We start from the raw sequence: 16,917 nt of genomic DNA, 5'->3' as shown, positions 1-16,917 counted from the left end.
GCTAAAGGCATAGGGAAAGTGGGAAGGGTAGGAGAAAGGTAATAAGGGAAAAGAAAACAAAACATGAGAAGATGAAAAAATGGAAATAAAGTATTTGTAAATAGGGAAGAGAGGAGAGGGTGAAAGAAGGGCAGGGGTAAGGGCAAAAAATGAGAACCAAGACCTGTCATGTAAAGGTACAAGATCCCAATGATGAATGTAACTGTACTGTATACCTAAAATATACCAATAAACTCAATGAGGAAAAAATTAGAATGCTTAAATTATGGTTTAGGCTTTAACATGGCTGTCAGTAGTCACAGGACTTGAAGAAAACCAAGGAAAAAGTTTGCAGGTGCTTTATCTAGCCTTTGGCTAAATTGATTAGTCCCACAGTATCTAATAAAGAGGCAGTCAGAGATTTAGTATCACCTAGTGGACTACAAGGACAGTAATTTCTATGCTTTTTAAAATGACTGCTGTCACATTTCACCCTCGAGTTTAGTAGTACCTTAAGCAGCTATAATCCAGTTTAAAAAGCCCATTCTACGTAGTAACCCTTCACTTGTTTTGTAGATCATCCACATTTGCCATGAGGACAGGTCACAGTCCAAGCATTTACTTCTCGGACTGTAGTCTGAGGCACAGTGCTTGGCACGTAGAAGATGCCCAGAAAATACTACTGTGACAGCTGCTACTCCTACTATTATTATGCACACGTTCAGCAGTCTCCTCTGCTTTCCACATTATATGAGATGCCAAATCACAAAAGGAAGAATAAAATGAACATAAATGGCAACATAGCTCGCTCTTCATAGATAGGACCTCACAGAGCTGTAATTTAGTGAGACTTCTGTATTCTAAGTCATTTAATTTTTAATCCAGGTATCATTGTTCTTACCTCATTTCTTCTTGTTAATTCCATCACGTTTACTTGTTAATTAAGTGATGAGACTATGCAAGGTCAAAGCTCACGTTTTTCAGAATTCTACACCGTGGTGCCGAGAACCCTTGACACAATATTCTGTTAGCAGTTACCTGCTGGGAGTGCCCTGCTGAGTCAAGTGAAAAGCTTTTTAATCATGATTTTTGTTTGTTTGTTTGTTTTGGGGTTTAAATAGTGCTTTAGTTAAGTTTTATGAACTTATTTTCCACAAATCTAGACTAGTAGTCTTTGCCTATTTGCTGTTTGTAGTTGTTCTGCACGGCCTCAGCAGGTATGGGGTAACACTGATGTGTCTATAAATTTCAGGAATATCTATTATATGTTTTAAACACATACCCAACCATTCTGATCCACTTATTTAATAGAGGATATTGCAACTTGATTTTGCTTTTTCTCATTGTAGCTTCCTGACTTTCCACCCCGATGCTTCACACACAAATGACAAAATAGCAGTGCACTTATCTTTAAATATTGGAGGTAGAAATAAGTACAACATTTAAAATGTATATATTACATTGTCATTTAGTTAAAGCTCCCTCTCTGAAGAAAGGCTACTGTTTTCTTCTTGTAATTATGATATCACAGGCATGACCAGCATGTTTATGACTTGTGTTCAGGTCTTTGCTCAGCTGCAAAATAAGGTGAATAATAATACTGACATTGTGGAGTTGAAGTGAGAACTGAATACTCTGATCTGTGGAAATGCTTTGTTATAAACTTTAAACATAGATAAGTAGATTGAAATGACAAGTACTGTTGATATACTTTACATCCAGAATTGCCAAATATTTAGTCAAAAAGAATCAATAATATTAATTATTTAAAAGGTGCAAAGGGGAAGGGGAAATGGGAGGGTAGGGGAAAAGAAAGATAGGAATGGAATTAACGAGGAAAATGAAAATAAAGTCTTTGCAGATAGAGAGGGGTGGGGGTTTGAAAGGACGGCAGGGGAAAAAATAAACCAAGATGGATTATGTAAAGGTGAAATTTTCCAATGATGAACGTCATTATATTACATACCTTAAATGTACCAATATAATTAATTTTTAAAAGATTAATTATTAAATAGTACTTCTCACTCTGTAGACTTTTCTGTTGTTGTATTTCTCATTCTCTATGTGTGTCTGTTTCCTTCAGTGTACACCACTATCTCTCTCAACTCCCGCCAGCCTTTTGAAATGGATGTAATATATCTTAATTATTAATTACCATTGCTTTATAATCTTAAATAAAAATAAGTGAATGAAATATTTTTATCTCTTTAAAAGTGGAAATGATTTCTTTTACATATCAATGAATTTTTGAATCTTTGCCTCCAGGATCAATGATTTTCATCAGAAGATCTTTCTTCTTTATTATTGCTTTTGTTGTTAGGAAGTTGGTGGGGTACTGAATCACTTCTCATTCAGCATATCCCTCCCCCTTTTTTTTAGAAATGGATTTCATTGATTACTGTACTCAGTTTTCCAGAAAGCTGCTGAAAAGGTTATGGTACAGATATAAATGTTTATAAAGCCAGAGTAATAAAGGAAATATTCTGATTTGGTGCTATTTTTTCGTAATAGTGAGGGATTTAGGGTCATGAATAGGGTGAAGAGGAGAACTTTGAAAATTTTAGGTGCCTCAATTTTAAGCTGTAGGATTTTTGAATTTTTTCATTCTAAAATCTGCTTTGACTAATTGTTGCTTGGAAACTGACCAATCTCTATTTTTTCTTTCTTTAAGAGCAAACATCATTCTTAACTCAACGGTACCTTCCCCTTCTTGTCTTCAAGCCCTGGGCTGATTGCCATGTCCATGCCTTCTTCCACTTCCCCAAAGAGTCTGCTTAGTTGCAGTTCTGAGCATGCACTAAGCACACTGTGTTAGTCCAGACTCTCTTGATTGCAAATGACAACCACAATGAAACTAATTCATTTGAGAGCGGATGCAAGGGGAGTAGTGGAATTGATGTACTCTTCTACATCAAGCTCCTTCTTTTTTCAACATTTGCCTCTGTTTAGAAAGGCAGAGCTCTCAGCACTTCCAAGCAGGTATCTTCCTCTGATCACTCCTCATATGCCTTTAGTCTGGTTAACTCCAGTTTATTCTTCAGACTTGGTTGAAATGTCCCCCTTTTTTGGACATCATTCCTGATCCCCTAGTCTAAAGTATATCTCTTTTATATCTCTTTTGTGTTTTTATATTCTGTGCATAGGACTTTTCTGTACATTTATCAAACTTACTTATATGTCTCCTAACTGTATTACTGGATGTATTAAGGATGGAAACTGATTCATTCATTTTCCATGGTTATATTCATAATCAGAGAGAAATATTTGTTGAATGAGTAAACATGGGATCTTTGATCATTTTGGTGACTATGTTTTCTTGGCTGAGTGCAGGATGGTTTTATTTCTAAAAACCTTTATTCTAAAAGTAGACTGGGTGTGATTCCCTTCCACAAACAAATTCAATAAAGAATGTCCATGAAAAATGACCATTAAAGCTATTATTGGGAATAGGTTATTTGAATTATTAATTGGTTACTAATATTAGCATATTGGGTTAATTTGAGAATAATAAGAGTTTTTTGCAGTATCTAACTGAAAAATGACAATAACTTAAGTACATTTATAAAATATATAATTAATGAACAACCCAATTAATTCTATAGTTGATATGATCAGAGTAGTGGGAATTGATCAGGAAGGTACCTGACAGTGATATTTACTTTTAGTGGTTTATTTTTTTATTTTTGTGGTACTGGGGATTAATCTGAACTCAAGGCCTTCACACTGAACTATATCTCCAACTTTTTAAAAAATTTTTATTTTGATACAGGAACTCAATAAATCACTAAGTTTCTCAGGGTGAGCTTGAACTTCTGATCCTCTTGCCTCAGCCTCCCAGAGTGCTGGCATTACAGGTGTGTGCCACAGTGCCTGGCATTTAGTGGTTTATTTTTTTCATTAAGTTCAATTATTTTGTTGAGTAATTTACCTTACTGATACATGCAAATTTTTGCCAACTTTCTTAGGGGTAACTATCGTATGATAATATTTGGTAGCTACGTAATATATCTAATATAATTGTTTTCTATTTGTTCTAAGGTTGATTTACTGCTTATTGGCTCTTTAAGTTTTACAAAACACCTGTAGGATCACTTTCACTTCTTGACCGATAGTTTCTTAAATTTATAAGATATGTAATTAATGAGCAATGTTATTAACCCGATGCTCAGAGTGACAGCAATTGATTAGGAAGGTACGTGACAGTGAATATTTGATTAGACTTTGATTAAACTATTGAGGGGTTGTTCAGCCATGAAAAGCAGTCATATTAATAGTTTTAGAAACTAAAAAGCTTCTCTTTTTCCTTGGGCATAGCTTATTTTCTTCTAGTATATATAATGACATCTAGTTTTCTGAGTTTATGTAATAATGATTAACCACTTTAATGTAACTTTAATAAGATTCTAAAAACTCCTTACTCCTTATCAGAAACAAATGATTTTCACCAGAAAAAAAATGAAAGGTTTGGTTTTACTTACACACTCACACATTTCTTCTTCTTCTTTTTTTTTTTTCTTCCAGTGAGCATGTTTTTGAATACATTAACACCAAAGTTCTACGTGGCCCTGACAGGCACTTCTTCACTAATATCAGGACTTATTTTGGTAAGTGGTGGAATCCTTCCCATTTAAAAATGTACTTATTACTAGTATATGTTATTATATGTACAAGAAAAATATCTGGAAAAATACACACTAGAAATTTGTAGTTATTTGTCTTGTACACATGTACATGCAGGGGCTGGGGGTGGTCTTAGGTTTCTCACAACCCAGGTTGGATACTCAGAGGTTTTTGAAAAAGAATGTTTAATCATATTTTACTTTTACTGATGGGGAGAGTAAAACAGAAAACAAGGGAAGACACAGCTCTGTGTCAAAGTCTAGTGTCTAAGATACTATAAAATAAATGTAACTCATTTCAGCTAAGAAAGTTTTCATCTCCCTCATCACAATGGATAATTAAGATCAATAGAAATATAGCTAATTTTCTTTAAATGTACTGAAATCCATTATGGCAAATGTAAGAACTTTTCCCCTTCATTTTATTTCTCTCAAAATTTACATTTCTTTCTGGTTTCCTTAAAAGAATTCCAAATAAGTAAAGAATTATCATCCATATGGCTTCATTACCTTATGCTCTATAATAGTTGGAGGTATGCAAACTCATATCTAAAGTAGTTCATTTTAGTGACCTCAGTAAGACCCTTTAAACTCAATGGGGCCACTCTAATATAATTAAATGACTTTGAAGAAGAAAAAGGATTAAAAACATTTTTTATGTCTATATCATTTTGTGGTTGATAGTTATTATAAAAACAGGCACATGAAAAGCATTACAGAGTTGATGTTAAGGAAAATGGATGATCAGTAGAAAACAGTTTTAGGAAGAAGGGCACAAATATGTGGAGTAAAGGTCCTTAAGTGGACCTAGAAGAATGGAGAATTTCAAAATTGTGAGCTTTTATGGAGCCAGAGTGAAAAAGGTGTAGAAAGGCATCCAGGACAGGGTAGAGACCTGCGCATGGAAAAGTTGGTGGGGGTGTGGGAAGCATCCTTGTGTGATGAGATCATGTCCAGGTTCACCTTGGTCCTCTGCACCACATGGGCTGTTGATATATTCGAAGTTGATGTTACTGAGCCAGGAATATGAAAAGTATCAGCAGAAGCCACATCAAGATGGTTATATCAGTGGAAATTCAAATAGAAAGTCTAATGCTGGCTATAAAAAGCAATCCAAGATTGCCTCTGAACTGCCCAACCTAAGATTGCCTCTGGAACCAACCCAACATGTTGCCTCGGAACTGCCCATCAATAGTGTATCTCCGAAGGTCCTCGCTATTCTGTAGAGACATAAGAAAAATAAGGACATTGTAGAGCATTATTCATAAAGCTAGAATGTGAATTTTTAATTTATTATATGTAAGGAGTGTATTTATTCTGGCATTCTGTCCCTCCTGTTCTTTAATACTGAAATCTTTTTCTGAAATAATGGTGATAGTATATGGTGGTATTATTTTATTATTTTATTTTAATTACTAGGCAAAAAAATCTTTTTTTTTTTTTTTTTTTTTTTTTTTTTTTTTAAAAAATCTTTTTTTTTTTTTTTTTTTTTTTTTGTGCTAGGGATCAAACTCAGGACTTAGCACTTGTGAGGCAGGCACCGTGCCACTAAGCTAAATCCCTCACCCTAGGCAAAGAAACTTTAGCAGTCCCAAATTGGTTTTCAGATTTGTTAACAGGAGAAGGGAGCTAAAAATATTTTAATAGACTGTGAAATCCTAGAGTTTGGGAACTACAGGCTTAGGAAACCAACAACTTCAACAATTTACTTCTGTTGAACTGGTGGGGATACGACATAAATTGTCCAAAAGACAAAAAATAGAAATATTGAAGTCTAATTTAGAATAATGAATGGCGAAGAGAAAAACTTCTTAAAAATGCTCTAATGTGGAGGACCCAGGGCAGAGAAAAATGATCTGAGAGAGGATTTGGGGGATTGAAGCAGGGAAAAACTGTTCTGTCAGAAAACCACAGGGAAAAAATTGGGGTAAATATTATAGGTATAGTATGAGTCATTCCAGAGGTTTCTAATTTTCTTCATTATATAGAAGATTTTCACTAAGAAGCCATATACTTGCCCTTTAGAACGATGTATGAAACTGTATTAATATGTTCAAAATTACATGGTATCCTGAAGAGGACAAGGTAGACAATGCAGAGAGAATATAATAGAAATAGATCAGTTTTGAGATAGATGGAGAGAATCTGGGAGGTTTGGCTTTCTGGGACTCTACATTTAGCCCAAATCCTTTATTTTTCAGTAGGAAAATTTGAAACTTCCAAAGGAGAGGAAAGAAAGTATTTTAGCTAAACTCTTGTGGTTAGTTTTGGCCAAGTCAGGCCTACAAACTACATTTTCAGGTTTCTACCTTAATGTTCTAAATAGACTGAGGAGATAGCGGACTTGGAAAATGCTTTTACATGCTTGATAAATTCTTAATAAGTATCTTCTGAAAACAAGGCAGTCTTTTAGCATCTCTATTTTTGGAGGTGGGAGGAGATTGTATTGTAAGTCTCATATGTGGTTGTCATTTACATTTTAAATAATATTTTAGCATTTTCTTTCTAAAACATCTTTGAAATATTTTTTATTAAACATATAGAAAAAAGTGAATTTTTTGGGTACAATTTCACACTGAAAGAAAGCACTTCCCTCTGATGTAAAAGGGATCGGTTTTTGTTTGTGCATTCTTCCTGTTGTGTATATCCACTTAAGTGTTTTGCTTAAATGTTGCTTGCTATGTGCCAGGCACTTATCTAAAGCACTCTTTATGTTAACTCATTTACTCTTTGTACCAATGTAATGGGCTAATTGTTAGTGTCCTTTTCACTTTACTTACAGATTAGCTAAATAGGTGCTTAGTCACTTTTATGTGGCTGGGACAAAAATCCCAGATACCGACAACTTAAAGGAGGAAAGTTTTATTTTGGCTCACAGTTTGTAGAGGTTTCATTGCCCAGTTGGTCAGCTCCAAGATGCAATGGCGCAGTGGAAGGACCTCGGCAAAGGAAAGCTGCTCACCACAGGGCATCCGGGAAGCAGAGAGAAGGGAGGAACCAGGAAGGAGATAAACTCTTCAAAGTCACACCCTCTCTAATCTACCTCTTCCAACTGGGCCCCACCGGCTAACATCACATCAGGCTATAATATTCCCACAATCCAATCACCCTTCAAAAGCCTCACCTTAGAGTGCATGAGGTTTGGGGGGGTCATGGAGCTATAAATCTTAACAATATAATTAGTAACCTGTTGTAGGTCACACAGGCAGCCTGTGCCTTTATCATTCATTTCTCTGCCTTTCTGGTTAAATTCCCAGATGGTGTTCTAGCCTGGTGAATAAATGGCAGGTCTGGTTTCTCCACTAGGAGTCTGTGGTGTAGATTTACAGAGTATAAATTAATTACCACAGTGTAAATTGTTTTACATTTACTCTGATAAAACAGGCCTGATGGTCATCCTCCCTTCTGACTCAGAGATGGTGAAGTCCTCCAGCAGTGAAGGGATTTCCCCAGACCATGGTGCCTTTGCAGATCTGGGTTGATAAAGCAGCTGCTTAAATTGGATGGTCACACCTGTGCTGTTTTATGGTCCATTTGCTTTGCAGCGTTCTCCAGAAGCAGAGGAAATACTCCTGACTGATGGGAAACTCAAGGAGCAGAGTCTTCCACATAGGAAGATTTTGAAAGGCTGGGAGGCTGAGGCAGGAGGATTGTAAGTTCAAGCCCAGCCTGGGCAACTTAGTGATTTAGTGAGACCCTGTATCAAAATTTTAAAAAAGGGTTGGGGATGTAGCTTAGTGTGAAGGCCCTGCATTCAATCCCCATTACTGGGGGTTGGCGGGGGATCCTGTACTGAAGGTACAGTAACTACAATGTGAACAAATAGCGTTTGATAGCTTTAGGCTTTTACTTTAGAGACTGTTGACACTGCTTTGCCAAGTCTTAAATTTAACCCAGAGTGAAGTTTCTGTGCATCTAGTATTGTCTTCTGGGTCCACTTCAGGGAGAGGCAGCACCAGGTGAAGGACCAGGAGCTTTGCAAAATAGCTGTGAGCATAGAATGCTTAGTGGTTTGTTTCCTGGCACCAAGCAGATGCTCTCTGCTAAGTGCTGTCCCCAGAGCAGTGTCCTGAGAGCCTATTTATGAACATCAAAAGAATGAGGCTGCCCCTGGGAAAATTGGTTGGGGACTGCAGGAGTCCTATGGGAAAATTATGCCATTTGCAAACAAACAAACAAAAAAGTACATTTTTTCTGTGAAGAAAAAGTCAACTGAACAAATTTACATACAAATTAAAGTCACTTGGCAAATATTGTTCTCTTGTATACAAATGTACTTAAAAATAGGGATATATTTTACTAGCTGTCACTGGTGGTTCTGATCTCAGAGGTGGAAACCTCTCTCACTCTTCCCTTTTGGTTCCTGTAACCATATCTATACAGGTAGCTCTCTCCCTTGTGTAACTTGAAGCTGCTGTCCCTCTGCCTGCTTGGAATAAGCTTTTCATCCCACTCCAGCCCAGCAACAGGAAATGAACCTGTCAGCACACTCCAAACATGCCAATTTAATCTTGTATCTGCTAGCAAGAACATGTTTACTCTGAATCTGTTGGAAGCAGGCTCTTCAGTTGATGTTTATTTCAGTGGAAAAATTTTCTGAATTTTGTTTTTGTTTTTCTGAATGGTACGGTGGTAATATAAGTGAGAACAATAAGGTGATAATAAGAGAATATGCTCCTTTTAATTTTCTCAAAATGCTGGCAGAATGGAGAAATTGCTGTATGCCACACTGGTGTTTATATGTAAATTCCTGTGTCACTATTAATTTACATATAGACATATCCCTATGCTTACAATTTACATATATATATTAAATAGAGAGGTATAAAAGAAACTATCTAGGGCATATGTTTTAATAGAATCAAGAACTACAAAAAGAAAATTCATATAGTAAATAAAAAATTACTGCATAGATTAGATGTAGAAGTATGTTTTCAGGAAAATGAGAGAAGACAGTTGGATAGGCATCAGTTATAAAAAAAGGCAAATGTGTTTGAGTCTGTGCTTTATGCTAGCTTTGCTTACATTACTTTATATATCATTGAAATTCTAAATGGTAGGTATAATCCATGCCTTTATTCTTCTAAGTAAGCAGACACAAAGATAATTTGTCCTGGACTGGGAATTTAGCTCAGTGTTCCACTGCCTGCCTCACAAGCACAAGGTTCCAAGTTCAATCCCCAGTACCAAAAAAAAAAAAAGGATAATTTGTCTGGCATTATAGACTAATTGTAAGATTCAAATCTGAATTTCTGTGACCATCTCCTTTTTCTCTTTTCAAAAATAAGGCTGTGAAACTGAAATATTGTATATCTTCTTTTAACACTTTTTCATCATCTAAAGAACTTGATCCACACTTCAGGTAGTGGTATGTATGTATATATGTATGTATGTATTTAGTGATTTTTTTTTTTTTTTTTTTTTAAAAAGGGTTTCGCTGTGTAGTTCAGGTTGGCCTTGAATTCACTGTGTGGCCCAGGCTGGCCTCAAATTCACAATGATCCTCCTGCCTCAGCCTTCTGAGTGATTGGGTTACAGGTGTACACCACTATGCCTGCCTTTGAGGCAGCATTTTAATTGATACACATATGTATAGATTATCCAAATAGCTGTTATTTGGGGAATAAAGGTAAAAAAAGACTTGGGGAAGCTTGATTAGATGGGCTTTTAGGGTGTGGGAAGCAGCTGATAAATGTCAAGCTGTGTCAGTTAAGAACTTGTCTATTACAAACTGTGCTGCTATAAACATAGGTGCGCATATATCTCTGTGATATGATTCTTTTAATTCTTTTGGAAAGATACCCAGCAGAGGGATGGCTGGGTCAAATGGAACCTGTAATCCTAGTTCTTTGAGGTATCTCCATATTGATTTCCATAGTGGTTGCACCAGTCTGCACTCCCACCAACAATGGAGAAGGGTTGCTTTCTCCCTACAACCCCATCAACATTTGTTATTGTTTAATTTCTTAATAGCAGCCATTCTTTGTGGGGTGAGGTGGAATCTTAGTATTGTTTTCATCTGCATCTCTCGAATGTAAATACCGAATAGTTTCTCGGTGTGAAAACCTATAATAGTACATAAGATCCTAATGAGATAATTGACCATGTGAAATAGGAAGAAAAGGGCTAAAGGTGTAGGGAAAGTGGGAAGGGTGGGGGAAAGATAATAAGGGAAAAGAAAAAAATGAGAAAATGAAAAAATGGAAATAAAGTGTTTGTAAAGGGGGCAGGGAGAAGGGGTGAAGGGAGGGCAGGGACAAGGGGAAAAAATGAGAACCAAGACCGGTCACGTAAAGGTACAAGATCCCAATGATGAATGTAACTGTAGTGTATACCTAAATTGTACCAATAAACTCAATTAAAAAAAAAAAAAAGAACTTGTCTCCTGGCTCTAGAACACAGAACGAGAGAGATGCTGTGGTGGACAAATGCCAGGGAATCCTGCAGAAAATAGGAAGAAACAGGCTTATTTAGCTTTCTCAGATTGCAGCTTCTCAGTTTCACTGTGAAAATGAATGATCTTCATCAGGAGACCATGTTCCTGGCAATGAAAGGAGCTAGATGCCTATCATGGGTGGTGAACATGAACATTGGAGTGGATGGGATTTCATGTGGCAAAAAGTGAAACAAATGAATAAGCTGCTAGAGGGGTAAGGGAACAAACCTGGCTTTTTGTCATTTTCATTTTACATTTAAGCACAAATTGATAGACTTGAAAGTCATGCAATTGCATTTTAGGAGCAGGAATCCCCAGGAGCTACCCAGTTTAAACCAGTAAAGGCCTAAGGACGAAGCAGCTAGAAGTGGCTGGCTCAGGTTGCCTTGCTGGTAAACATGGAGTGAATCCTGGAATTTAAATTTCCACTGTTTTGCTGCATCTTCTTTCTCTCATAAAGGTATTTCCTGGAAAGGTGGGTAGTTGTAGCAGATCATATTTTCACTCTAATAGACCCATGGGCCAAGTAGCAAGGGATGAAGGAAAGAGAAGAAAAAGGAGGAAAGGAAAAGAGAAAACCAAGAGGTAGAGATGAAGGCAGTAACAACATTCTGAGGGAGAGACTTTTTTTTTTCTTTTTCATTTTCTGTTCGGCAGTGGCTTAGGTCAAGTTTGGCTGGTCTAGAATATGGAACGATACTTACCACAGTTTATAATTATATTTTATTTGTTCAATCATTTAGCCTTCTTTCTCATTCTAGACTAGAAGCATCATAAATGTAGATCACATTTGTGTTTTTGTGTACTATTATATATCTTGCGCCTATAATGCCAGAGTAAATACTTAAAGAATATTTGTTGACTGCACAGGAGATCCAGTGAGTGAATAAATTAATGACACCCAAATTATTTGGAGAGCTTTTGAAATGATGCATTCTGAGCACCAGCTCAGTCAAAATCTTCAGAGGAAGAACCCAGAGGACAGGTGCTATCATAGTGTGAGTTGGCAGGGGTTGGGACCAGTGACACAGGCTAGCTTCTCCCAATTATTAGGGCTTCTGTGACTTCACCCAAGGATAGTGAGCCTCCCCACTGAGCCACAGTAATTAATGCTACAGTGGAAAATCTCATCCTGTGAACAGACACTGAGACAGGGATGGATCCTCAGCTTTGTTATTATTGTTGGCCTCTTCTCTCTCTCTCTCTCTCTCTCTCTCTCTCTCTCTGTATGTTTTTGTTTTGTTTTGAGACAGAGTCTCTCTGTGTAGTCCAGGTAGCCTTAAACTTACTGTGCAGCCCAGGCTGGCCTTGAACTCACAGAGATTTCCCTGCCTCAGACTCTGGAGACCTGGGATTCTAGGAGTTGCCACTATACCCAGCCGATCCTTGGCTTTTGACCTTGAGTACTGCCTGACCGTCTTGTCTTTTCTCTTTTCTTAAAACTTTTGCAACAGGTGGCCAGGAAAGGGGGTGGGTGAGAGGCATGAACACCAGTTCTTCATACGGGTCCCACAAATGTTTAGGGAAGCAGGTGGAATAAGGAGGGACTGACTGTGACAAAGGGAGCAGGGGACCATTTGGTAGCTATTAAGGATTCCTAAAGAAAACATAGGAAGCTGAGAGTTTTGTTTTTTAAGTTACACCTATCACGAGGAATTAAGAGCAACTTTGAAAGAACAAGTGGGATAAAGGAAGGGATGTACTGAATATTAAGAATTCAAAAGAACACTGAAAAGGTTACAGATATTACTATAATACATTCCAATTGCCTTGTTTTTTTCTCATTTAAGTTTATGTGATCTCTTTTTGCTAAAAAAAACAAAACCCCCCAAAATGCCTCTAGATATATTTTTGAACGAATTTGAGCAGTGTCTGTGTGCTAGTCTTTCCATCTGGGAGTAGAATGGCAGAAAGTTTCATGTATCCTTCTTTAATCTCTACCCCCGTGTATCTATCTTCTTGGGGCATCATTATCTACTTCACTTCTTAGCCAGTTTCAGATTTTCGCATCTTTGCATTTTCCATGGGTTTAATAGAATTGATGTGAAATTTCTAATTTTCCTGTTGTATGGGAATCTTGAAGCATTCAGGGGTACAATAGGGTATAGGGATCATGAAGAGAAGTATTTTATACAGAGAATGTGCAGGTCAAGAGAAGGCTTAGATAGGAAGGTTCAAGTTTACAGTCGGCAAGATGGATGAAAAGGCCTCAATTATGTCATTTTGCCAGACTTTTCTTTCCTTTTTGTGGGTAAAGATAAGTTTGCAGCTTCGACCTCCTGAAAAGCAGGATCTCTGCCCTCTTCCTGTGCTTCTTGATTACCCTGTCTGCTTCTATGGAATAGTAATAGAGGTGGCCACTGAGCATTGGTACTTGGGCTCTTGCTAAATGGCTCTTTTAAATATGATCTGGCCCTGCAGATAGCTTATGGCCTTTCTACCCTGCAGGTATAGATCCAGACCACTTCCTCAGCCTTCATATTCTTGATTTCATTGACACTTCTCTTATTCCAGGAAAATAAACATTATCTGTATTTTCTCTGAGATCAATATCGTCCATTTTTTTCCCTTTGTTTGTTGCCTTGCCCAAGAAACAGCTCAAATCACATCATGTTTTCCAAACTAAAATGTCTTCCTCTTCTTTCATCCTCTTCTTTCTTCCTGACTTAGAGCAAGAAATGGTAGTGTGCCTTTCAAGGTAGGATAATGTAGGATGAGTGTGCTTCCTGGCCCCTTGACATCATGCTTCTTGTCGTTATATTCTTTTTCATCTTTGATTTCTCTCTTTTCACTGGATCCTTTCCTCTTCCATCCCTGCTCCTTTTCAGTATTGGGGGGGTCAAACTCAGAGTCTCTATCACTGGTAGGGTCTTGCTAAGTTGCCTAGGCTGGCCTTGAACTTGTGATCCTGCTGCTTCAGCCTCCCAAGAAGCTGGGATTACAGGTGTTTACCACCATACCAAGCTATTTTTTTAATAACAAGCAAAATAAACACAAAATTTTTATGACTCTACTGTTTATTTAGACAATATATTGAATTATATCAAGCAGACCAATGTTATTATTCATTCATTCAACCTTCCCAAATCTATCTCGTATGTAGTCATCTTACCCCATCCAACATTAATGTTTACTCTGATCTTATTTTATCCATTAGGAAACTGAAGCCCAGAGAAGTAACCAAGGTCACATAACCCAGCTTTCCAGTTTAAAGAATTTTTGCTTTTAAACTAGATAGTAGGGTCACTGTTGACTTACTGAGTGCCCAACCCAACTGATCCTTTTTAGGTGTCATCTTACTTAGTCTATATAATTCTCATAGTGCATTATGACTAACTGAGGAAAAAAAGCACTAGAGAGATTAAGGTTTTAAAATTTTAAAAGAGTGTGTGTGTGTATTTATGCATTTTTTTTTCAGTGCTAGGGATTGAATTCAAAACCTTACACATGCTAGGCAAATGTTCCATCTCTGATTCGCATCCCAGCTGGTACATTTATGCATTATATTTAAAGGTTTTGGTCATCTGGCAAATCAGAAACTGTTTTGTTCTACTGTGTCAGGCCCACTAAGCTACTATCATGTCCAAGGGGTATTTTTAAAGTCTAAATTTGTTTATGAGAGCTTTCCTGTTTACATTGTAGGTACACACCAGGGAAAAGAATTCAAAGTGACACCAAATATGTGTGCTTTAAATGTCACCATCTACCTATTTGGATCCATGCAGCTTTTTAAAAATACTCCGACGTACTTACCCAAAACCTGATCTGTTTTGAGATAAGAGGAAGATTGTTATATTGAAGTTTCAGAAGTCGTTAAGCCTTTCTTTTCTTCCTTTCCTGGTTGTTCACTCTATACAGATTAGGACAGTGGTTCTTTTTCGTACTGATGTTGTACACAGCAGGAACAATATGTGATATGATAGGCCTGAAAAGACTCCCCTCACCAAGCCCAATGGCTGCACAAATAACTCAGTCTTTTCTGTGGTCTCTTATTCCCGCATTAGAAATACTGGGTAGAAGGTCTATCTTCTATTATAATGTACCTGTTAAGTTAATGTAAGTTATTTGTCCCTTGGGATAAATTATCTGTGTGCATTTGATAAACTACTTCTGGATTGGTTTTATACCTAAGAAAACACAGAGAGACCATGTCAGAAGACCCTGAAAGGGAAATGATAGGCTATATCTGTCTGTATTTATTTACATGAAGCAAGGACATTTTCAAAAGAGGTCTGATGAGATGATGGTAGAGAGCCAAGGCTTTGGGCCGAGTGACTTTGGTCAGGTCACTAAATCTTGATGGGTAGGATTTGTTCTCTTCTGTAAATGTATTCTATATGTAGTCTTTTAAGGTCACTTTTAGTGCTGACATTCTATGATTCTGCTAGAGGAACTGAGAAGTCTGAAGAATCTTAAGGGGTTTCTGTGTGATAGATACAACCTCACCAGCAACAGCCTGCAACAGGCCCTGTGGGTATGTGGCATGGACTTCTAGTGGCAGGAGCTGTTTTGTAACCATAGAACATAGCTTGTGACTGGCTAGGAACACTTAGTTCCATGTGACAGAATGAATGAACTGAAGCCTGGTAGGTACCCCAATAGTACAACTAGAAAGCAGAGCAAAAACTTGGGGCGAGGAAGGATCTTTCCCACTAGGGTCTGAGAGACACTGCCGGTTCTGTAACCAGTGATCTGGGTTCTTTGGAGTCCTCTTCTTAATAGTGGCAAATCTGTGAATCTCTTGAGAACTTTGTTGAGCAATAAGGATCCTTTGTCACTGTGATTCCCAGGGATTTCCACTAACTACTTAGTAGTAAAAAAGATGCTATACAAACACAAACTGTGGGTTACCGAAAAGAGGGCTGCCTCACAGCAGTGTGTGACATCTGCTACCATTCAGAGGCATGTACATCAGTGACATAGTAAACAGAAGCTTGTAGCAGACACTGAAACAGGTGCTTTACATAGAGTTAGTGTGAAAACTGAGGACCCTTGAGGATAAATAATAAATATGATTAACACTTTACAGTACAAGTAACTAGTGTCCAAATAGAGCCAGTAATTCATGGGAGGTTAAACTCTGTTCTAGATCCATGGTTTGTAAATTTACCATTCTTGAACATTCTTCCCTGTTCAAATAAAACCTCATATTCTAAATGTTGCAGAAAAGTCTTCATTTCCATTTTTTCATTTTCTCATATTTTTTTCTTTTCCCCTATTAGCTTTCCCTACCCTTCCCATCTTCCCTACATCTTTAGCTCCTTTCTTCCCATTTCACAGTGTCAGTAATCTTATTAGGATCTTATGCATTGTTGCAGTTTATTCACACCAGAGAAACTATTCGGTATTTACACATGTGTGACTTACTTATTTCACTTAGGATTATATCCTCAATATGTATCTATTTTCCTATGAATGACTCTAATTTCTCGTTCTTTATGGCTGAGGAGTATTCCATTTTATAGAAAAACCGCATCTTTATCGAGTTTCCAACTGATGGGCAACTGGGCTGTTTCGAAGTTTTACCTATTACAAACTGTGCTGCTATAAACATAGGTGCACATATATCTCTGTGATATGATTCTTTTAATTCTTTTGGAAAGATACCCAGCAGAGAGACGGCTGGGTCAGATGGAACCTCTAGTCCCAGCTCTTTGAGTTATCTCCACATTGATTTCCATAGTGGTTGCACCAGTCTGCACTCCCACCAACAATGGAGAAGGGCTCCTTTCTCCCCACAACCCCACCAACCTTTGTTATTGGTTGATTTCTTGATAGCAGCCTTTCTTTGTGGGGTGAGGTGGAATCTCAGTGTTGTTTTCATCTGCATCTCTTGAAAGACCAGTGATGTGGAACATTTTTTCATATATTTACTTGCTGTTT

The 16,917-nt window shown here is 37.4% G+C and overlaps 1 protein-coding gene across 8 annotated transcripts in view; it reads left to right on the top strand.

Moving 5' to 3' along the window:
- St7 (suppression of tumorigenicity 7) overlaps positions 1–16,917 on the top strand; it is a 315,589-nt gene that overhangs the window by 175,824 nt on the left and 122,848 nt on the right. For 7 of the 8 annotated variants that reach the window (XM_010621892.3, XM_010621884.3, XM_010621891.2 and 4 more), the window contains exon 2: positions 4,501–4,583. In XM_010621892.3, the coding sequence (XP_010620194.1) occupies positions 4,501–4,583 (83 nt within the window). Of the gene's footprint in view, positions 1–3,800; positions 3,834–4,500; positions 4,584–16,917 lie in introns of those variants that run through there. The other variant, XM_010621888.3, reaches the window with a different exon arrangement.

The sequence above is a fragment of the Fukomys damarensis genome, unplaced genomic scaffold (assembly GCF_012274545.1).
Source record: "Fukomys damarensis isolate Sample0158 unplaced genomic scaffold, DMR_v1.0_HiC HiC_scaffold_4, whole genome shotgun sequence".
NCBI classification, from domain to species: domain Eukaryota; kingdom Metazoa; phylum Chordata; class Mammalia; order Rodentia; family Bathyergidae; genus Fukomys; species Fukomys damarensis.
The sequence above is the reverse complement of the archived record's forward strand: the minus strand, read 5'-3'. Positions and strand labels throughout refer to the sequence as shown.